Source organism: Apodemus sylvaticus, chromosome 6 (genome assembly GCF_947179515.1).
Source record: "Apodemus sylvaticus chromosome 6, mApoSyl1.1, whole genome shotgun sequence".
Lineage (NCBI taxonomy): Eukaryota > Metazoa > Chordata > Mammalia > Rodentia > Muridae > Apodemus > Apodemus sylvaticus.
In genome coordinates this window covers 104,914,430-104,939,145 of record NC_067477.1, presented here as the reverse complement: position 1 = coordinate 104,939,145, position 24,716 = coordinate 104,914,430, and the positions used below count along the sequence as shown (strand labels likewise).

The window sequence follows — 24,716 nt, the reverse complement described above, 5'->3', positions numbered from 1 at the left end:
AGACAAGTCTTCTTGTTCGGAGCTTACTAAGATGTGTGTGGGGCCACGTGCCCATGGCCTGTCTGTCATTCACATCTAGTCTTGAACATTTTCCCAATGATGTGTGGACTGTCTTACTGTAGCAGAGCTTGGATATGAACCTGATAAGTGTGAGAGTGCACGCACATCTGCTGTGTTCCCAACCCCAGTACCTCTCTTCCTGGTGTAGTTTTTGCTGGGACCTATAACTCGTTAATGTAAACCAGGGTGTATTTGAACAGAGATAATCTTCCTGCCCCTAATACTTATTCCTAATAATAATGTACATGTTATTTACAGGCATGTGCTTCTTTTGCTTGCTTGTTTGTTTGTTTGTATGTATGATTTTTAATAAATGTATGCTCAGGCTAGTTCTAAACTCGCAACAATCTTCTGCTTCAGCCTTCTAGTGTTGGGGAAATACGTATGAGATGCCTTGCTTAGATAAGCCTATATTCAAGTGCACACATTTCTACCCACTAGCCATATGACCTTTGAACCTATGGCTTTCTTAACTATAATAGTTGTTTCATGAGATGAAAGTGCTAGTAGATTAAGAAACCAAAATTCCTCACAGTTTCTAGGCACATGAGAAATGCACAATATGAAGCTGTGTTGGAACTTTAATGTATTTTTGTTGTGGTATTCCTAAATCTACAATGAAATGTTGAGTTTGAGCTGTCTTTCTTTGAGACTAAAGTATTCTTAATGTGCCATTTCAGGAGTTTAATACTCTTTATTAATCTTCTTTTTTTATGTGTATATACATATTATATTTTTAAAGAATTATATTATAAAATTATACTATATTATACTACAGAAATGAAAATAGTATACTATAAAAATATTTTTAAGTTTTATACTATGAAATTGAATAAAAACTAGGAGCTGTGACTATTCCTCAGTTGGTGGAGTACTTGTTCAGTGTGTACAAAGCTTTGATTCTCCATCTCTTCCCTAAAATGTACATGTGGTGGCCTGTTTGTTCATCCCAGCGCTAGGAGGTGGAGGTAGGAGTTGAGTATCATCCTCGGGTGTGTTGAAAGATCATGGGCAGCCTGGCACATGTGAGACCTCGCATCATAAACAAACAGACAAATAAGCAAGCAAGAAAACAAACAAACAAACAAACAAACACAGAAAGGAAGATAAGAAGGATGCAAAAATAATAAACTGTTATTTTAATATGTAATTGCTCATGATATCACTTTATTAATAGTGTATATGTAAAAAAGCATCAGTATTTGGAGACCATCAGTCCTTTTATTCACTCAAACTAGAGGTGGCCGTGTAAAACTATTTTAATTTTCATTTAGGGGAACAGAACGCCCCGTGCACCGCACTGCTTGTATTCTACCAAGCTTTGAAGCCTAGTCCCAAAGTCACACATTTGCTTTATTACCATGCATGCTTTTAGAGTGGAGGCAGCTTGCCAGAAAGACTTTGAGTTATAGATTTCATCTTTTGAAGAACACATCATTTATTTTAGATATAGCCTAAAAAAAGCCAGTGAGAACTATGTTGTTTGATATATAATTATGTGTTTTATTTTTGGTAAGAATTAATGTAATACATAGTACTGGATCTTATGTATGTATATGTGATATCTTTTAATTTTCCATCACACCTCTAATGATAATTTAACTTCTTAAGATATTTAGTCTCATTGTTTGAACGATGGTGAACATTTCTTCTTTCACATAGTGTGTCTGAGCTTTTGAAAACACATGGACTGGAGAAACCAGTTTCATTTGTGAAGAACACCCAATCCAGCTCTGAAGAGGCTCGCAGCCTGATGGTTCGTCTGACCAGGCACACTGGGCGGAAGTGAGTGATGAACCGATTGACTGATGTTCATGGATGTTTGTTTGTTACATTACTTTTTTTCTTTTTTGACAACCAGTCAGTTATATAATTGGTCAATAACATACTGTAATTATAAAGTATATAATTTGATTAGATGTGATCTATGCATATACTCATGATACACACCATCATGGCATTCAGAGTACCGGCCGTGTTAGGTAGCAACCCTGACAAGTTGCCTCTTCCCAGTCCCTCTCCTCCTCACCAAGTCCTCACCCACTCACAGAGCTGCTCCGGATCATTTTTCTATCCTTTCAGATATTAGTTTCTGTCTCAGTTTCTTTTACTTAGCATCATTTATTATGTGGTTTATCCGTGTTGTATCATTACTCGATAGATTGTACTGTTTCATTTGCTGGATAGTATTCCATGTGTTAGATTTATTGAACAGTCTGTATATGCTTACCTATTAGTGGACATTACAGCTTGAGTTGTGACTTTTACAAACACAGCTTTTATAGATACTTATTTTTTTCAAATGAATATATTTAATTTCTTTTTTTTTTATGAATACATAAAGGTAGACTAGTCTCACACTCATGATTCTCTTAAATCTTATGCCCTGCCTTTGGAATTTGAGGGTCACAGGTATATATCACCCACACTGACCAATTAATTAATCTTTCATATATTGATCTTTTGTCTTCCAATCTTGCTGAACTCACTTTGTTGATTTTATTGTTGATTGTAAACTTTATTTTTATTTTTGTTGCATAACATGGCTTCTACTAGATTTTAGATACTCATGTTTTCAAGTGAATAGCTAAATAAAAGATGGTAATTTTAACAATTGCCATCTAGAGTATTAGTGTTTAGTAATTTTTGTCCTTTCTATGTCATTTTAGTCATATTTAGTCATATTAGTGCATTTGTTTTGATGGAGTTATAAATTTTACTGTATCTCTTTGGGAATTTATTTAGCTGCAAGGGAGCTAGAAAAATCAAATTTATTAGTTAATAATTGCATTTCCTGTGCCCCCATACTTAGCAGTCACATTTCTTAATTATGCATTTATTTATAAAATTATATTCATATTGTTTTTGAATATTTTGTTAATATTCACATTTCTTAATCATGAATATATGAATTTTCCATTCACATTATCATATGAATATTTTGTTCATGTAGAATTGGACAGTTTTGTATAAGTTTAATGCTTTACTATCAGCCCGTGTAAAAGTAAGAAATATTGTACTTTCTTGGTCTGTCCAAACTATACAATAAACTGTGAGGGAGAAAATATATTGCCTTATAGAAAAATTGGCAAAAGATTTTAAAGTTATTTCCAACTAAGTGAGCTTCAAATGGCCCATAAGCAAACTGGCAAACATTTGGCCCATTCTAATGGTCTTTTGAGTGGACCCACAGCAAAGCCGCAGTGCAAGGACCCGTGACTGCGCACTGAGCGAGACAGTAGGTGGAGAGTGAATCAGAAGAGGGGAACTTTACGGTAAATATTCGGAACCAGGGGATTCTGAGATAGAGTCAGAGCTTGGGTGTGCTCTCTCTGTGTGTATGAGGAAGTTACCTTCAGAATCTGTCATGGTGGGAAGGGATAAGATGTAAAGAAGCCTTGGTGGGGATCTGAAGCCCTAGTGGAACAGGGAACAAACTTGCTGGCAGTAGGATTAAATGATAAGTTGTTAGAGATAAAGTTGAGTCTGATAACTGAAGAAATGAAATTCCAATACTAATATAGTGAAAGTGCTCAGCTTACATTCCAAGTGCAGTCAAATGTTTTGTGTGAGGAATGTCCTAGCATTTTGTGCCTTTCTCTACTCACTGTGTCTGTCTGTCTCTTGTATAGTGTTTTATTAACAAACATGTGTGCCTTAGGGTTTCTTGTAGGTTGTAAGTTACAGCCAATGTGATTTAAATGGGAAGGAATGTACACACCATCGCCCTGATAACTCCTGACTGACTGCTCCAGTCTTATGATGAGTCTTATGACAACTTAAGAAGGAGTCAGTGCTCCCAGGGTGATGCTGTGTAACTCTAGGACCTGTGCCTCCATGGCTGGAGAGCCTCGTTCCTGCTGTTGAGCTCATTTGCTTCTGATGTGCTCAGTGTGAGCGAGGTTCCACCCTGGTGCTCTACTTCCCATGAATATGTGGAGAACATGCTCTCGCTTTCAGAATTGTCAGCTTGCTAACAGTCTCAATAAGTGAGTGTGCCTCGGCCTTCACCACCTCTAAAGCAGTCTCCTAGAGGTCATAAATGATGGCAGAGCTCATCACGTTCACCATGGATCCGGGCTTCACCGTCTGCAGTGTGGCACTGTCTATACCTGGGTTGGGGGAATCTGTCTCAAGTACACACTTGTAACTAATACTACACACACACACACACACACACACACACACACACACACATACTCTCAGGCATCTTATTAGCTTGCTAAATTCTTGTTTCTTAAAATCCTGCTTTTGGTTCTTATTTATGGGATACATTGTGAAAAGGGCCATTGTAAATGATGTGTTATAATTTATTTTAATTAGGATCTCTACTTATGGCTAGCCATGTGTGAGGGAATATTTATACCATCTGTCCTAGTACTGATAGCTTCCAGAGGAACAGCTGGGCTGTAAGACTTGTGTTCAGCTTGACAAGGCCAGGGTCTGATTTTGTTGAGCTAATAAGGTGGACAGTGACTTCAAATATTTTGTTACTTCTCTGCCTTTAAGCCAAATCTGAAAGGAGTCTCACAAGTTTTGAAGCCTATGGAAAACGTTCAAGGAGCAGGATGAAAGTACTGGATAACCTATGTAGGTTATTCTGGAATACTTCAAGAAGCAGCAGTGTGTTGTATGTTTGTGTGCCAGAGAAGTATGTGTCCTGTGTGCTTCATGGCACATAAAGAAAGAGAATCATCCATTTCTTGTAATAATAAAAACTATCATGGATGGTGAGACATGTGCTTATTAAATTTTTAGCATGATGACCAGGGCAGTTGTTGTCTTAGCTCCTCAGTGGCAGAACTGCTCAGTCCCAGGCCCTGAGGCCAGCCTCCAAAAGCAGAAGTGCACAGGGAAAATGTTTTAGGTTACTATATACTTAGCATCTATCCCGTCCACTTAAGCATATAACAGAAATGGTGGATGTTGTTGTGGTCGGCATAGTATCTCCCTTTGTAGATCAGGCTGCCTTGGAATTATGATCCCCCTGCCTCAGCCTCCTGAGTGCTGGGATAGTAGTAGGTGCATACCACAGCACCTGGTAACAGTGATGATTTTAAATGATGATATATTGAAATATACAAGACAAAAGATTCATGTAAAAGAAACTGTTTTGTACTTGGTAAACCCAGAAAACATCTACTATTTTCAACTGTTGAGTTCTGTTATTGTTCAGAACTTTGTAATTAGAGGTAAATACAGTGATTCCATGCTTAGGTACAGTCAAGTAAGATGAACTGAGAGAGAAACTAAGAAATATACAGCATGTTCCCGTTCCTACTGTTTTATAACATAACATAAAACAAATCATCTTTAAGACCTAAAATCCACCCATTCATTCACATCTCTCAAATACTTAATCAGAAGACGTGTGTGCCTTTTATGTAGTGGGCTTTAAGTTGCAGAGAAGGGGCCAGGAAGTCAAATGAAAACCCTGAGCTCCATGCACGTTACTGAGCTCATTTGTATGTGAGGAGCGTCTTGCATGTCTGCAGCTCCCCAAAGTTAATCTTACCCATTCCTCAAGATTCTATGAATTGGGCTTTGAGGAAAGAATGTTTAATTTAGCAACATGATGCGTTCATGCCACAAATTCATGACTGTGGGTAAAACTGTTAGCAACCCCCACCTCTGCACTTCCATCTCTGCAGCTTGGGAAACAGCCATAATGTGGGTTTTCATCCTGGGATTGGGATTGTGAAGCCCTCTCTGGCCCGACAGAACTGCTCAGGTTGATAAATTGCCTCTGTGTATAGTGTAGAATGCTGTGCTCTGAGCACGGTAGCCATCAAGCCCTTCAGAGCAGCTATGATTCTTTGCCTCTGTCTGGACTGTTGAATAGAAAGGAGGGAAGAGGAGAATTACTGGATCATTCCTTCCTACACTTTCCAGTCAGCTGTATATAATTCTGCCCTGATTTCACGTGGACTCATAATCTGGAGAGTATGTATACTGTGGAAGGTTAATAGATGGGGTCTAACTTCCATTATTTTGCAATCTGGGGGAAAGTGAGACTTTACTAAGGTATGGCTGTAAGTAAGTAACCTATGTGCCTGTAAGTTAACCCCAATCCATTTATGGGTTCACCAAGTTAAGCTGGCTTGTCAATGAAGTTATTTGGGGGGTGTGTTTATGTCTCCCCATGGAGAGACTTGCCACAACATTGGATGGAGGTGGCAGGATTCAACAGAACAAAAGATAAGTTTGCAAAGAGCAGTGGCATTGTGATAAAATTTATCAGGTTTAGATAGCTGAAGCTGTGCTGTCTCAGGGTTGATCATCTTCAGCAGGTATTAGATATGAATCTCCCCAGATGGTGTGAAATGTTATGTCAGTCTCTTTGCTGTTATAGTCACTGGAAGGTTGCTGTTTTGCATAAGAAATGGTACAGAGGCCAGAGTGGCTACACAGAGGAACATGCATGTGTAAAGGAGAAACTACAGTGGGACACACAGCTAGAGTCCTTCACTCTAGCCTGTTGTTTCAAAAGGAAACTGGAAAACAAACAAAACAATGGGAGGATAAAATGGAGGTGTTGGCTTTCACTTCTTAAACCTAGAGGACACTCGAAGAGATTACAGATCTCTATTCACGAAGTCCTCCTGGCATCTAAAAATGTGGAGCTCATGAGAACTGTCTGGTAGTAAAGAAGAAAAGCATAAGTTAGAAATGGTCATTCACCAGCCAAGGCCGGGCTGTGTTCCCACAGTTGAGAAGGCTCACTTGGTTTGATGAGCCCCGTTGCACAACCATTTTTGATGATGTAGGAATAACTAGCAGAGTTTGACTAGTAAAGACCAAGGAGTAAACTGGCTTGAGTAAAGTACATGAACCATTCAAGAGGGGATAGAAAATGGATGGAAAATAGGGCCAGTCTTGGTCTCTGTCAGCAAATAGAGCAAAATCTATGTTGACTTTATTTTCCTGGGATAGGCGGGGGGATTACTGGATAACCTTCTGAAGGCCTTATAGTCTTAATTAGCAGTTGAACAAGGGTGGACTGTTGAGAGAGGCAAGTGAGTCCTACTGTAGCTGCCATTGTGGAGGAAGAGGTTCTTCAGGGGAATAAGCTACAACAGTTTTCCTCTTCCCTAATCAGGAGGCCATGTGGCTGTAGGTAAGGGCTGTGCAGGATGATCTGGAAACCCCACACTGACCCGTATGTTTATTCATCTTCTGTTTACAGAACATCTGGGGGGGGGAGGGAGTTAATGCACATTTATTATTTTGTATTGCAGAATACTGGGGTAGGGGAATGTTGGAACCAAGTATAACCTCATTTTGTTAATTCCAAGACAGTGAACATTAACTGATAAGTATGGCGATAGCAGTGTAGGAACAGAAGGGTTAAGCTTGCTCTAGGGACCAGTAATGACGTTTCTTTCCTGTGGTACATTGTTTGTCCAGTCAGTGTGGTCTCTTAAGGCCTTTGTGTCTAAAGGAGGCATTGGCTGTCTGCAATGCAATGCCAGCCAAGATTCAGTCAAGCCCTAGGGATCAGGCATGGGCATGAGTACAGTCCACTCAACAGCCTGGACAAACTAAACCAAACACTGTCTGGACTGGACCTGAATGCTTTGGTCTTTCTTGTGTATGCTTACTGGCTTCCCTTTGGAGAGAATCTTGGAAATTATCTCCCAGAAATTGTTGTAAAGCATTACTGTCTGTTTTGGAACTAGCAGTTTCTTCCTAAAGCAGACGGCAATGCAGTAAGTACTCTGAGGCTCTGGCAGCTTATCCTTGGGCTGCCACCTGAGAAGGTAACTCCTGAAGGTCACTTTGTTGCTTGGGAACTTTGCTGCCTAGAATTCCTGTTAAAGCAATGGTTCGCCTGTGCATCTCATCCCTTTTGGGAGTCACATATCAGATATCCTGCATAGCATATATTTATATTATGATTCATAATACTAGCAAAATTACAATTATGAAATAGCAACAAAATTAGTTCATGGTTGGGGTCACTACAACATGAAGAACTGTATTATAGAGTCGCAGCATTAGGAAGGTGGAGAGCCACTGACTAGCTAAGCCTCTCACAGAGCTTGTGGTGGGCTGTTCCTTTGTCCCAAACCTGATCTAACAGTGGTTTAAGGTTGTTTCCTGTGTCTTAATGTTCATATGAAATTTCAAAAGAACCTGGGTAGCCATGTCTGGTGGTTCCTACCTATAATCCCTGCATGCTAGAGTCTAGGGTAGGAAAATCAAGAGTAACTGGAGCTCTGTGTGGATTCAAGGCCAGTTCAGTGGAGCCATATGATGGGGCAGTGTCCTAAAGAAAGTTCCCAAACTAAACAGAACTGTATAAACAACCAAAAGGCCCATGCAGATTGCAGTGGTGATGATGGAATTTGAAACTCTCACCTGTTTCTGTTTTTCTACTTCATTTTGCTGTTTTTCCCCTCAACATAGAACTCTGTTTACCTTTTCTTGTAAGTTCAAATGAAATTTAGCCCTATGGGTTATTTGAGGGTTGGCATGTGGCAGATGGGAGTGCCCGGAGGGCTTCATGTTCTGTTTGTTTCCTTTTTTCCCCAGGCAGCCTTCTGTTGGGGAGTCTCACTGGAGGATGCTGCTGCAGGACATGCTGACCATGCAGCAGCACGTGTACACGTGCCTTGATGCCACTGCTTGCTATGAGGTAACTCGGGCTATAGAATACTTTTCTTTTTTATTTTGATTGTTGTGTTTTGCTACAATGGAGAGATCATAAGAGGTGCTATATGCAGTGTGATTAGCAGCTGATGATGGATTAGTTATTTGTCCTGAATTCCTCACTCTCATGAATGGTACAACGGTACAGGCCTCTCCTTGGTTCCTGCGTTCCTATCTTCTGTTTTACATTTATTCACAGATGTGATGGTCTCCTGCATGTAGCCTGTTGCTTGTTTCATGCACTTGTGGTAGGGAAAGCCACAGCAGCCCAGGCCTCCCAGGTCACTCTTTGCTTGGTCACTCTACAGTGTTCTGCATGTTTCAGTAGCTCCCTCAAGTAGGATATCTACCCTTGCTGTGACTGTGTACACACCATTCCCTCTGCCAGGAATATAGTTTCTTCTCTTACTTTTAAAACTCCCGATAAGTCATCGTGGCTAGGCTGACTACCTGCTTGGACCTTGTATAACTTGTAGCCTTTCTTTAAAATGGAGCTGTGTACAGATGGGTTCCTTTGGTTTTGGTCTTGAGATTCCAGGTAGACAATTTTACTATCATGTCCTTGAATATCTCTCTGTTGAGAAAACTTTAGAGAACATTTATAAGTTCTGGGAAGGTTATAGAAGACAGCAATATAACATATAGTCTTGATAAAACTAAAGCCTTAATATCCCCCTTTAACATATACTGTAACATCTGATTTTGGCTATTAAATATTGTTGTTCTTGGAAAATAATTTGAAAGCACTGTGACATGACATAGAACATGGTGGACAAAGTCTGACCTGAAGCTTATTGCGTAAAGTGCAGGTGCTCATTTTGTCAGTACTGCACAGTTCAGGGGACTGACTTGCAGTTCCTTTTCAGTCTTGGCCCTGGTGCTCTATGGTGTTCTTCAATGAACCTCTGAAAGTTGGCTTGGCTTGTGCTCACTATGTGCCTGTTTTACCTGCCAGACACTGTGAGGAGAGCTGCCCATTCATAATGTGCTTCAGGTCCCAGCTGGCATCTTATAGACACTCTTGTTACACGAAGTGAGCTCTCTTACAGACATCACGATAAAGGCTTGTCTCCTGTTACCCACTCCCAGGAGAGGGAATGGTGGGCCAGTGCTGCAGAAGCTGGGTACTCGTCACATGGGACAAGAAGCAGCTCTGCTCTGGAATGCTCTTCTCAGCTCCTTGGTTTCCTCACGGTCTTCATCGTCCCATGAATGCAGGGAGAGAATGTCTGTCACATCAGCAGTCACAGAAAATATTAATGTGACTCAGGGGGTCACATTAATAGTTTCCTGGCACAAGTAATCTTAAGGAATTAATTACCTTCCATCAGTGTTCTTTAATTTTATTAACCAAGCTGAAAAGCCCTCGGTGCTCCATGGTATAGTTTGAATGTTTATGTGTAAGTTTGTGTTTATAGTCTGACTCATTCTCGAGTGTGAATTGAGATGAGGCTAAGGGAGCAGCTTAGTAAGACAATCCTTGTCCACTGTACACACACCTAGATGTGACTCCTGCTCCACATGGGTGGAGACTGTGAATCCCTCTGCTATACACAGTTGTGAATTATGTGTATCAGAGATGGCAGTCAAACATCTCTTACATTCAGCAGAATGGGTTCAGTTGAGAGTCAGGCAGTGCATCTAATAGATGACTAGTAATCTATTTTCTTTATTGCTTGTTTACTTTATTTATAGGCAATATATGTAGTCCAGGCTAGCTGAGGGTTCAGTTATCCTGGCTGAATCTCTCAAGTCCTGGGATTACTGGTGTGTGCTCTCACATCCAGCTTCAAGTCCAGTTTTAAGTGCGTGAACTTTACATACTTAAATCTTTATTGTAATACCTCAGATAACACATTTGTTTGATCCAGTGAAATTCCCATCTAAGGTGAATTTTTTTCTTTTTTTTTTTTTTTTTTGTTTTTGTTTTTCGAGACAGGGTTTCTCTGCATAGCCCTGGCTGTCCTGGAACTCACTCTGTAGACAAGGCTGGCTTCGAACTCAGAAATCTGCCTGCCTCTGCCTCCCAAGTGCTGGGATTGCAGGTGTGCGCCACCACCGCCCGGTGTGAATTTTTCTCTTACTGAGGTGGAATTCATAGAACAGCTACTTCAACACAGAGAGTGCATGCTTACTTAATTCACACACGATGCCATGCACCCTCTAGTTCTAGGGTAGATACAACTTTGATTTATTCCTTTTGGATTTCAGAGTCCTTGTTTTGTTGAACTGAGCCTCCCTTCTTTATCAGTAACTCTGGGCTTTCTTTTTCCCAGATATTTACAGAGAGCCTTCTCTGCTCCAGTCGCCTGGAGAACATCCACCTTGCAGGACAGATGATGCAGTGCAGTGCCTGTTCAGATAATCTTCCAGCTGGTGCTGTCCAGAAAGGAAAACCCCAGTACAGGGTCAGTTATGAGAGAAGTATTGACTTGGTTTTGGCTGCCAGCAGAGAGTACTTCAACTCTTCCACCAACCTCACTGACAGCTGCATGGATTTGGCCAGGTAGGACGTCTGTGTTCTGTGAGTGCCCGGTGCAGGTCCAAATGCAGATCATCTCAGTTGCATGTTATGTACACTGCATGGAGTGATGTTGTGTGCTATAGAGATGTAAGCATTGAATTATTAAATACCTGAATTCTCCCCCTCCTCCCCCCAAAGTCATTTTGCTCATATCTAAAAACCTCTTCCTCTTTTGTTAGTAGATGTTCATAGGTTCACCAATAAATTCAAGTTTTGAAATTTCAGTATTATGGGCAGTATTTATCTCCTTTGCATAGTGTCTATACCAAAGTCAATTCCAGGAGAAATTTCTAGATTTTAAAATTTAGTTCTCCTTTTAGCCTATAATTAGTTCATTCCTCTTAGTTAACATGAGAAACAAGACATATTTCTGAGTTTTTGTAATCTAAAAAACATTGTACAAATCTTGGGGGGAAATTTCTGAATTGAAATTAATATTTATAAAGTAGATCTTTATAAAACCCAGAGTCTAGTAATACTCATTCCCAAATATATATTATCCCTCGATGTTAAGTACTTCAGAAAAGTCTTTCATATTAGTCTGTTATTATTCTATTATTAAAAAAATCCTGAGCTTTTACCCTCAAGCTTTGTAAGAGGTTTGAGAGCAGAAAGTCATAGAAAAGGACCTTCCTCCTATGGCAAGATAGGAAGTCACAGGAGGCGTCAGTCTCAAGAGTTTTAGGCTCTGCGTTTTAGTGCTCCTGTCATTGGTTCCCAGTCAACCCTCCTAATGCTGCAAACATTTAATACAGTTCCTCATGTTGTGGTAAACCCCAACCATAAAATTATTTTGTTGTTCTTTCTTAACTATAATTTTTCTACTGTTATGAATTGTAATGTAAATATGTGATATGCAACCTCTGCCTAAGGTTCCTTTGACTCCCCCAAAGATCACAACCCACAGGTTGACAAACTGCTGGTTTAGATAGTACCTTCCTGGGAACAAGCTCCTAAGTCATGAACCATAAAGAGACACATGTGCAAACCAAAGCAATAACTGCACAAGTTTCACTCTCTGTAAACAGTGCCCTAGGTGTGTTTCTGGTTCCCTCTCTGTAAACAGTGCCCTAGGTGTGTTTCTGGTTCCCTCTCTATAAACAGTGCCTTAGGTGTGTTTCTGGTTCCCTCTCTGTAAACAGTGGCCTAGGTGTGCTTCTGTTTGCATTTCTTTGCCATCTGACCATTGCTGATGTGCTGAGCATCCTTTAGGTCACACCAGTCTGCTCTGTTTTTCTTGGAGATCTCCCTTCCAGACCATACTGAGCTTTCTCCCCCTCTGTTCTAGAAACACATTTTAAAACTTTCCTCCTATTATGAGGACAATTGACAATATTTCTGACTTGAGCATTTCTTGTAACATCTGAAGTATTGTTTCTTGGTCAAAAAACCAGGGAAAGCTGATAACCTCCTTAGTATCTTGTGACCCTGACTTTCTAACTCTGTATAAGTCATCACCACCTTAATCCTTTAAGATCGAGTCTTTCACTGAACCTAGGGCACAACAGTTTTTGGCAATACTGACAACAGCCAGCAGGTTCCAGTGAATTTCATGCTGACCCCCTCTAGTGCCTGCTCTTCTCCAGCTCTAGGGCCACAGTGTCATGTACCCATGCATGGCTTGTCAGATGAATAGTGGGGATCAAGGTCTCATGCCTGTGCAGCAAGCACTCTCACCGAGTGAGTCAGCTCACCTGTGTTCGTTAGTGCTACCAGATGATTCCAGTTTGCTTCCTGTTAGCACATTAGACACTGACGTGCCCTTTTAGTAAGCATAATAGGTACTACTTGGGCTTGTTTTGAAACCTATTTCTAGCCCCAAACTTAACTTTTTATTGTTGATGGTGGTGTTCATCTTCTTATAGTTGTTTTTATAAGAGGAATTGAGGAGTTTGGGAGGTTGTTAGTTAAGGATGTAAGATTGGATCCCTAGTATGCGTGTAGAAGAAACACACAGTGGCAGGAATCTGCATCACTCTTTGTGGGGTGGGGTGGACAGGAGGATCACACAGGCAGATCTCTGGTGTTCTTTGGCCGGTCAGTTCAGGTTCAATGAGAAAACCCGTCTCAAAATCACTGAGGTAAAGAACAGCTGAGACAGAGAGTTGATATCAGACTCTGGCCTCTATGTTAATATGCACATGTATGAACAAGACAGACACCCTCTATAATATAGAGACATTTGGGCTTGCCTATTTTTGTTTAACTTCATTGACTAGCTATAACTTGTCCTATTGTTTTCTCTATTTTTGAAGAGAGTGTATGTGTACATGCATATGGGTGCTGACAGAGACCAGGAGTGGTGGTCCGGCCCCTAGGTCTGGAGTGAGGGGCAGTTGGGAGCCGCCTGACATGCGTACTGGGAATCGAATTCCAGTCCTCTGGAAGAACAGAAAGAGCTCTTAGCTTCAGAGCCAACTCTCCAGCTCTGTTTATCTATCTATCTATCTATCTATCTATCTATCATCTGTCTGTCTGTCTGTCTGTCTATCCATCCATCCATCCATCCATCCATCCATCCATCTAATCCATCCATCCAGTTCTTTTATGCTATCCTCTGAAAGACAAATTGCCCTAATGATAAACATTCTCATATGCTTTGATGCTTTTCCTTTAATCTTCAGCTCATTCACAAGTGGTTTCAGTATCTATGTTCATTTTCCCTGTAGTTGCTTCAACTCTAGCAAAGGTAAAAAGCAACTCTTTTCCCTAGTGCTATCATATGTCAGAATTAATTTTTTTCCCTTTCTTTCTTCACACTGTTATTGAACTTGACAGAGTTCTTTAAAGAAGTTAGCAAATCTTTTTCTTTCTCTCTGGGGACACTATTTTTATTTCAAATGCTGGAAATATCAAGTAGAATAGCCTTTGAAATCCTGGTTATGTTTGACCTATAGCTTTTGGGCAGGTCTTTCTCAAATGACTATAAAATCCTCTTGTGCCTTCACTGCCTCTTTCTATCCCAGAAGGATCCACTTTGACTTTCAGATGATCCCATGCTATATTGGATTCCATGTGTATATAATGTTGTATATATAATTGTGGCCTGTGAGTCCCAAGACATTTGTATTTACCATGACACTGTGTATAGGAAATGTCTCTTCCATTCCTATTTATTAACTAGTTTTTCCTAGTGATTCAAAAGTTGTCTGTGTTGGATATTTTTATGTCAACTTGACACATGCTGGAGTCACTAGAGAAAAGGTAGCCTCAAATAAGAAAATGCCACCATTAGCTCAGACTTGCCACCATTAGGCAAGTCCTTGGAGCATTTTCTTAGGAATCGGTGTATGGTGGGGCCATCCCTGGGCTAATGGCCCTGGGTTCTGTAAGAAGGCAGGCTGCTGATCAAGCCATGGGGAGCAAGCTGTGAACAGCAGCCTTCCACTGCCTCTGCATCAGCTCCTGCCTCCAGGCTCTCACTCTGTCCTGGTTTCCTTCAATGGTGGACTCTAATATAGAAGTGTAAGTCAAATAAACCCTTTTCTTGCCAAGGTGCTTTTTAGTCATGGTGTTTTATCACAGCAATAGAAACCCTAATTAAGACAATATTCAAAGAAGACAAAGGGTATAAATTGTTAGTTTCCTTAACTTTAGTCCTCATTTCTTCTTAAAATTAACTTTTTTGTGTGTCTTTAAAATGGTTTAAGTGTTATCTTTTACTTTTAAAAATAATAACTCATCCTGTGTACATACTTTGCCATGCTTTATTGCTTATATTCTATATTGAGTATCTTTTTATCTAGTAATATGCAGATTAGCTTCATTATTTTTATTTTTGATTATTTCTTTATTTTCAATTTGAAAATTTATTTTTTTCTGAATAATAATATATATTGTTTTCTAAAGTTACAGAAAATGTGTTCAAATCACATAGGTTCAAATAATGTTAGTTTCCATTTAATGCTTTATTGTATTTCTACTAATAATGAAAATAAAACTAATAATCATTGTAACAGTTTTGGCATATCATATGGAATATCTATATTTTATATAAAAATGTATAAATTAAAAAATTATAAATTATGATGTAATTTAAGACACTTGGTGACATTTGTCCTTGTAAATTAAAAGAAATTATACGATAGAATATTATATAATGAAAACTTTCAGATTACTAATGTGATTCTCATTTTAAAGTAAAGTGAGATAAAAATATAAATTAATTAAATTTCTCATTATAAATTAAAAAATTTATATAATTAAAGTGTCTTAAATTACAGTTACCATTTATACTCCGAGGGCCCGCGGCAGCCCTGCATAAGTCCTGTGCCTGCTACTTCCCTTCTGAGCATTTATATGCACTTTGCGTAGCTGATTTGGAGGACGGTGTTCTCCTGGTGTCCTTCATCCTCTCTAGCTACCGCATTCCTTCTGCCTCCTCTTCGTAGTGCTCCTTGGGCTTAAATGCCTGGGGCCAGCCCCATCACAGGGGATCTTCTTCCAAGTTGGTTCTTCTTGAAGCAGTGGAGGGGGAAGAGCTTCAGTGGAGGGTAAGACTTACAACTTGGGTGTAAGACTTTGTCTTACGAGATATTTAGGGTTGCTGTATAATAATAAAATGTTTACTTATCTAAGTCTAAGCAACTATGCTACTGTAGCTGACCTGCCTTCTGTAATTCTCTGAGGCCAGAAACTGAAGTCTCTGCAACTTAGGACCTCATCCTAAAATAGCAGGAGGCCCAGTAAGGGATTAATTGCTACAGTCTTTTCCCATTTGTACAAATATCTCTTGATTATTGAGCTAGGGGGAAGCTTGGAGCAATAACCTTTATTGAACCAGGAGAAGAGAATAACACAGAAGGAAAAGCTTTTGCATAAGCAAATATGCATAATGTCACATAAGTTCACATACAGATTCACGTATGATCATTTATACATTTCCATTCAAACCAGTTGGACCCAGCTTGCATGCATTCTCACAATTACATACTCACTCACACACACACGTTTTCACATATGTGTAGATACTTATATACACATCCATACTTATATATGCCTATGGAGCAAAAGGCCAAGTACTGGTGCAGAAAGAACTCATTCATTCTGGATGAAAAATGAGCTCCAATCTTTATTGCATAGAGAAAGGAATAGCTTCTACCCTTTTAATGCTAAATGAATTAAACCCCAGTTTGTAAGAAAAAGGCTTTCTTCCTTTTAATAAGACTAAGCCTGCCTTGTCATTAAGAAAGGACCTGATCTGCCCCATAGTAAGGAGAAGCCTGCCTGCTCCTCTGCTCGCTGCAGCTTCTTCTTTTTTTCCATGTTCCCTCCGCATTCTGCACATTGCTCTCTTAGTGTTTTGTTACCTATAGTTTCTACGTTTTTCCCCTCTGCATTCTCCTTCTAATCTTGCTCTCTCCTCCTGCTCTGATATCACAGTAATGCTCTCTCAATGCCTTTTCTCCCAATGCTGTGCTTATATTTCTATGTTCTTCTTGCATTCAGTTCTGTCTAAAAAGTGTTCTGTCTAAAAAACTCCTCAGCTCAGTTCCTCTCTCAGCTCAGTTCCTCTCAGCTCAGTTCTTCTTACCTCAGTTCTGACTCTTCTCCTTGTCCTCAGCACTTAAACATGTTTCAGAATACATGATCAGATCTTAAAAAGTCCATCAAAAGTTCACACACAAAATCAAATCATAAATTGAAATAGAAATTTATGACAGAGACTGTTTACATGCATATCTATTAGGAGTAATTATCTAGCTTAACATCCATCACCTGCCGCAGCTCTACAGGTTCACTGTAGGTTTAAAACCATAACTAAGTTATTAGCAAAGCTTTGTATAGATAATCCCAGTCAATATTTTATCTTCTGTCCTAGCATCTACAATAAATGCTATAGTTCCCTTTTTATGACCTTTGGTTAATTGTTTTACAACCTATTGGAATGTGCTCTGAGTTGGAGAAAGTCTGGTTACTATCTAAGAGCAACTAACTGGTGACATTTGGGAGACTGGCAGAGTTCTCATTGCCGTTTTGACTATCAGAAAAGGACCTAATAGCGGTCCCACTATAAAAGAGCTTAATAATCACAGATATAATTTTTGGACTTCTTATAGGATCATCTTTAGGTCCTAAGAAGTCATCTATTTGTCTATATAGCATCACTGTAAGACAGTACATTTTCATGGATCTGTAGCGATCTGCTCCAAACGAGTGTGCTATTACTTAGTGATTGTTATATATGTTTAATAATAGCATATATATAAATGTTAATAAAACATATTAACAGGAATCTTTCCTAAAATGAACTCCTTACAGCCTTGCTCAATAAGAGCGAACCTGTCACAGATTATATAATAATCCGAAGCAGGTCATCTCAGGATGATCACCTGCTATTTATTAGCTTGTTCCATTATGGCTCCTGCCACTTAAAGGGAAGAGATTTGATTGAGACATCCTATTTAGAGCTATGTCTTTCAAGTCCTCTCTCATTTCATAAAGTCTGGCTGTGGGTCTCTGTATTTGTTCTCATTGTTGCAGGGAAGCTTCTGTAATGCTGGCTGAATAAAACACTGATCTGTGAGTGAAGGAGAATGTCAACAGGAGTCATTTTATTATTGTTTCTCCTTCTTCCTCTTTCTTCTTCCTCTTTCTTCTTTTCATCTTTTTATTTCTTCCCCTCCTTTCTTCTTCTTCCCCCTCTTCATCTTCCTCCTCCTCTTCCTTCTCTTTCCTTCCTTCCTCCTTCCTCCTTCCTCTTCCTTCTCCTTTTTTCTTTTATTGATTATTTTATTTCTTCACATTTCAAATGTTATCCCCCTTCCCAGTTTCCCCTTGTCAAATCCCCTTTTCTATCTCCCCTTGCCCCTGCTTCTATGTGGGTGCTTCCCCACCTACCTACCCTCTCCTGCCTCACCACCCTAGCATTCCCCTATGCTGGTGCATCGAGCCTTCACAGGAGTGTGCATCTTTGCCTTGCTATAATTGTTGTGGCTCATAGGTGTTACATTCTAGGTAAGCTTGTTTATTTGTGTCCCTTCCTTGGCAGTCTGCTTAGTATTTTTTGGTATTATAGAAGAACCCTAGGAAAGAGGTTTTCAGTTGAGATCCAGCTACTGGTTGCCTCTCGGGTGGTGGAGGTGGACCATCTGTTGCTGAAGACACTACACACTTAGGACACATAGCTCGTGCTCAGGCTGGCTATGTCCTTTATATCTTATAGAATTTACTTAGCATCTATTTTTCTCCTTAAAACAAAAGAAATTCCAGCAATCTTGTAATGGACATATGTTTGCCTTTCTGTTGGGTAAATTTACAGTCTATAATTCATGGCTTCAAGAGTACATGTGTTTAAAATGTTATAAAATCAGAGTTTGTAGTTTTTACATTAGAATGAACAGAATGTGTGAATGCTTACAGATTTAAATCCTACAACTGTACAAGGTCAAGTTCAGCTCATATTTCCCTTTGAGTCATACCTGTGTCCTACCTATCTTTAGCTGGTGCTATCTGTTGTTAGCATTTAATAGATCTTAATTACTAAATGTTCTTATACATGTACCTTTCAAAGTGAGTTTATTCATTTAAGGAAACATTTTAAAGGGCATTTTTTTATAAATAAAAAATAATAAAGTTGACAGTATTCCACATGAACAGATCTGAGGTGTGAAGGTCACAGGAGTCGGTGCTGCACTGCAATCTGCTGTCTCAAAGCAAATGAAGAAGTCACACTCATTTGTTGACTAGCAAATCACTTTCTTTTGTTGTTTACATCCACACTGTATTACCAGTGGATTCTTTGTTGTTAGAAAAATGTAATGTGTGTAATTTTTTGGTCATTTCTCAAAGGATTCCAAATTGAGGCAAATAAAGGCAATTCTGTTTTCTTAGACAGAAAGCTGGAATTCATCTGAATTCTATCTTAAAAAAGAAAACAAAATATCCAAATATACAGAAACCAAAAACCCATTTTTGGGCCATGGTTGCGTTTGTCCTCATTAGTTAAAGCATCAGTGAGCCGAGCCGTCCTGCATCACACCTGGGGCCATTGGCAACTGTCACTGCTGTCACATCCCCTGGCCCCGTAAGCTGGGTCCGGCTGGGGTTGTGGAGTATGTGTTGGAGCACTTCTTATTCAACATGAAAGTTGCCATGAATGAATTTACGACAGTGCTTTTCAAAATTGGTCTGGTTTTATAGGTGCTGCTTACAGCTCATAACGGACAGGCCAGCTGCCATTCAGGAGGAATTAGACCTCATCCAAGCCCTGGGCTATCTCGAAGAATTTGGGGTGAAGATCCTCCCTTTGCAAGGTGTGTCTTCTGCTTGGTACTACATTATTAACTTTACAACAAGCAATATTCCTTCTCATTTTCTTGTAATGAATGATTAGCTTTGATAATGTAAATTCATTAGTAATAGACTCTATTGTCTTTTTTTTTTTTACAGTGAAATCTCAAGTAAAATCATTTTGCTATGAGATAAAAAAATCTTGTTTATACTGTTTAAAGAAATATTAAGAACAATGTACAGAAATAAAAATTTCCTCAGATCCTCACTGGATTTTCTATTATGCACATTAAGTAGGCATTTGAACCCAAGTACCTAAATTATATGGTGGAAAAAGAGCCATGGAATATGCCATTAAAAATCCTTCACGAGTTAAGAATTTAAAGTCCCTGGCATGGATTCACCAAAGTCTGATGGGCATGCGATGACTAAGGGTCACAGGGATATCTAAGTTCAAAAGATGAAATGGTGACACTGAGAAGATTCAGTAAAAGGGTTGAAAATTAACTCAGGAAGCTACGAGAACTTGGAGAACATACTGTTTGTTGTCCAGCAAACAGAAGCAGCAGCTATGCCAGATACTACAGAGATCAAGTCAAGTCTCTCTCTCTCTCTCTCTCTCCCCCTCCCTCTCCCTCCCTCTTCCCCCCTCTACACACACACACACACACACACACACGCGCGCGCGCGCGCAAAAATATGTATATATCTCTCAATATATGTACACACACACACACACACACACACACACACGGCCACTGAATTTGTAGTGAAGTAAGTTTCCGACAGCCCCCATGGTACATCACACATCTTTATGTATTTTACTCAGAAATAAATCTGGTTATTAGGATTGATATTTATTAATATGAATATAAGAATTGAATATAAAGTACCTCTCTAGTTATTAAGATAATGATCATACAGGTGAAAAATATTTGCTAGAAGTTTTATTTGGCTACCAAGTAAAAATCATTTCTAAATGAAAAAAAAAAGGAAATAACAATAATAACAGAGCAACTGAGCAGGGAGGCCGTCAGCTAAAACCAAAAACAGGCTTTCTCCTGTGTTTTCATTTCATAGATTATCAACTCACTGCCCTCCTCTATGCTAGACTCAAAAGTTACAAGAGAAAAGTCTTTTTTTTTAATGGAGAAAGGGTTTATTTGAATGTAATTTCAGTTACAGTCTATCATTACAGGAGGGATAAAGCAGCCAGAATTTGATACAGCTAGCCAAATTATGTTCTCAATCGAGAACAAAAAGCAGTGAATTCATTGAACAGTGATTCTTAGCTCACTTTTTCAGTTCTAATATAGTCTAGTATTTCTTGCCTAGAGAATGGTGTTGCCCACAGTGGGCAAATCTTCCTGTCTCGTTGTATGTCATCAAGATTATCTCCCACGCACATGCTCACAGGTCAGCCAGGTCTACAGGATCCACCATTAAGAGAAAATTCTTACTCAGAACATAACTGCTACTGAAGTCTTCATGTTTCCTACATGTGATGTCAGAGCCATCTATAGAGGCGTTGGTCACACAGTGGGCCTGAGTGCCTACAGTGTGAGGATGGTGCATTGTTCCTCCAGCCTCCCATGCTGCCACTCTTCAGAACGGTTCTTCTTGGCGTGCTGACCCCAACTACATAGTTATTTTTGTTGCTAATTCATGACTGTAACTTTGCTACTGTTAGGAATCCTAATGTGAATTTCTGATATATCTGATGGTCTTAAAGGGGCGGTGTCCCACAGATTGAGAACCACTGGTGTAGTCATTGCCCACACAGCTTGCCTCAGGTATTTTACACTGTGTAGGTCGGGTATGGCAACATTCCAGACTCTAGCTGACCATAGCTGGTAAGTGAGTCTTGGATCCTTACTTTCTTCAAATGCAGGACTCCAGGCCCCTGAGTGAAGAAAGGGGTTGCCTGAGGAGCCGTGCACTGCTGGCCGCTAGCTTCCTTACTGCCGTCCTTAACCTTAACTCTAGAACTGGTTGGGAAATATAACTGAATTCATCTGTGTTTTTTGATGTTTCCACCATAGTTTCCTTTCCCCTTTAAAAAAAGTAACATAGGAGCAGAAAGCTCGGTTCTTTGAGCTACTAGTGGCCTCGTTCCTTGAGTCTTTGTCCCCTGTACTGTTGGCGTGGAATGAGCTATATAAGAATTTACAGTGGACTTAGAAATAAAGATGAAAGCCACAGACAAAATTTAAGGAGTTGAGATAAATTCAGGCCCTACCTCTTTTTCATTGATCTTTGTTAAAATACCCTAAGTTCTCTGTACCCCAGTTTCATCCCTTGGGGATAATAACCTATATTTATAAGGGCTGGCTTGGTATGGTAGTTACATATAAGTCAGTGCCTGATACTCAGTTCTTCTCTATTTTATGTACCTGCTGTTACAGTTGTCATAGTTACTGCAAGCCAGCTGGCTAGGCAATGCCACCTTCTTTGACCTCATTACTCTGAGGAAGAACCACTTTCCCCAGGGGCACACTTGATGTCCTATGACCTTTTCCCCTTTAAATGTTCTTTGCTCTATGATATGAACTGCTTGATCAGGGGTTTTATTTTCCTGAATGCTAGTTTAAGAAGGGGGCACTGGGCTTAGCCGTGGAAGAACTGGAACATGGTACACTTGTGAACCTCCTGCTCGCTAGCCTGGGGTGTGGCCGAGTTAAAAGGTGGCTTTGTGAAGCCATATTTAATGGCACATGCCTGTAAACTCAGCACTCAGGAGGCAGGCAGGAAGATCCTTGCATAATCAAGCAATCAGGGCTGCTTAGAAACTGTCTATGCACGTGCGCACACACACACACACACACACACACACACACACACACACACACACACCAAGTTTATTTTGAACATAGACTGGCCTTGGAGAGATAAGTTCTTACCCTATAGTCCAGGCTGTACTCAAATATAAGATCCTTCTGTCTTAGCATCAGCCCTGTTGGGTTACAAGGGTATGCCAAGGATATGTAGCCAGTTTGAGTATCATAATTTTATTTTGTTCCTTTACATGTGAACATTCATGACAACTCTTCTGTATCTTCATGAAGTTCTTCAATGTCTGTTTTACAGTACGCTTGTGTTCTGATCGGATCACCCTCATCCAGGAGTGTGTTTCCCAGTCCCCCACATGCTACAAGCAGTCAGCCAAACTGCTGGGCCTTGCTGGGCTGCTCAGAGTAGCAGGTAAGCCTTTGTGAGCTAAATTCCTGTGCCGTTTGTTTTTCACATTAGCCTATATGCGCATCAGGATTTGTTTAATGGTGCCAGAAGAACATTATTTTGACCAAGAAGTAATGTCTAGGATTCTTGGCATGTGATAAGAGTGTGTGTTTTTACTGAAGTTTGGGGAAAACCAGCTTCCGTTGAAATGAAATGAACTTACTCAGGGTGTGGGTGTAAAATCAGCAGACTTCATTGTTACCTTCCTAGGAGAGAGCGAGCAAAAGTGTGGAGCAGCTGACCCAGATAGTCACAGTCTAGGCTTAGTGTGGTAGTTCTGAAAAACTTGTTAGAACATGTTATACACTTACTATTTGCAAAATATTCATACATATTTTCTCATTCAGTTTTCTCCTGAGTAGTCACAGTGGTGGTCATCTTTCCAATTTATAAAAGAAACTCAGAGCACAGAGGTTAAGCATGTCACTTACCAGGATGAAACAAGAGCTTAACTTCTAAGGAAAATCTTCTACTCTACATTTCATGCTCTACTAACCACAGTCGTCCTATGTGAAAAATATCTTAGTGCTAGTTTTATATTTTTATTTTTGATATATATCAGTTTCTGTGAGAATAATTATTGTGTATTTTGTTTCATAAACAATGGTTTGAATTTGTTGCAGTTGACACCATGGGATATTTTCAAAATTAAAGGGAATTTATATTTATTTCTATCCATTAAAATTTTATTATATTTAGTAGACACATAGGTTCATATTTTGAACTCCCAATAAATAGAACTATTAATACCTCTACTTCTAGGAAACAAGTGTCACTTTTCAACTTAAAAAGAAAAAAGCATATATCAATGTTACAGATTTGCAAAATCCTTGAGTTCACACATCATTGTGAGCATCATGGGCCACTTGGAAGAATACTGAGTGTAGACTCAGAAAAATGGTTTGATCCTGATATTGTTATTGTGTGTGTGTGTGTGTGTGTGTGTGTATGTGTGTGTGTGTATGTGTATGTGTGATAAACATTTCTAAGCTTTATTTATCCATATATCACATCTAGGAGACAGGAAAGCTATTTTCTTTTGTCATCCATAGTCTAATAATAAGAGCCCCAACTGGGAAAATGCCCAGAAAAGTTCTTTGAACATGAAGGATGGAATTCCTGAGGACCCAGCTTTCCCAGCCGTCCCTTTTAAGACCAGTGTCTTGTTTTGTTTTGACATGTAATGGAATGGGCCTGGCAACCTTCACTTGGTTCTCCTAGGAGAACATCCTTCCTGAGGACATGAAACAGCATGTAGAGATTGCTCCCTTCTTTATACCAGCTACTTTTGTTCTAAAAGTTCATCTCAGCCTGATTACATCACACTTTCCAAACTTTTATGTAGTATCTGTATTTGATATTACCGCTTAGAGCAGTATTATTGGGACATAATGGTGAATATATGTATATATATGTATGTATGTATGTGTACATATATATATATACACACACACACACACATACATATTCTGTGAGCCATGTGCATTTACATAAAAGTAGCTAGCAGGTATGTAATTTAATGACATTTCCATATTAGCTAAGCACTTGTCCCCATGGCCATAGCCTTTGCAGTTTGAGGTGTGATGGTAAAAGTAATGTGATAAAGGCATGGCTCATGTTCTGAGTACTGTATCGTGAGACAGTGCTGATCTCCATCCTGCTGCTGAAATCCGCATGCAAGCAAAACTCATAAATTACTGATTTCTGGAATAGTTTTGGATTTCACCTGACCATAGGTAACTTGAAACTTCTAAAAGAAACTGGGTAGGAGAGAGTCATCCTAAGTAACAAAGACCAATTCATTGTCAGGGGTAGAGGGCCACTCCACCCCTTACGAGGCAGGGAGCATTTAGCTATCTGTAGACGCGGTTTACATTGTACTCAAGTACCCAAATCTGTCTGTTGTGGCACCGCTGACACTCTTTGACACTGACCAACCATCTGAATGGGCTGTCTCATTACATTCCCCAGGCTGTGCTCTCCTTAAGGTCTTCCTGTGTCAGCCTCCCAG

General features: G+C 39.7%; 1 protein-coding gene across 6 annotated transcripts in view; it reads left to right on the top strand.

Moving 5' to 3' along the window:
* Nbas (NBAS subunit of NRZ tethering complex) overlaps positions 1 to 24,716 on the top strand; it is a 283,532-nt gene that overhangs the window by 113,906 nt on the left and 144,910 nt on the right. For all 6 annotated transcript variants that reach the window (XM_052186094.1, XM_052186091.1, XM_052186093.1 and 3 more), the window contains exons 28-32: positions 1,723 to 1,845; positions 8,596 to 8,698; positions 10,989 to 11,218; positions 19,379 to 19,491; positions 22,556 to 22,669. In XM_052186094.1, the coding sequence (XP_052042054.1) occupies positions 1,723 to 1,845; positions 8,596 to 8,698; positions 10,989 to 11,218; positions 19,379 to 19,491; positions 22,556 to 22,669 (683 nt within the window). The remainder of the gene's footprint in view (positions 1 to 1,722; positions 1,846 to 8,595; positions 8,699 to 10,988; positions 11,219 to 19,378; positions 19,492 to 22,555; positions 22,670 to 24,716) is intronic.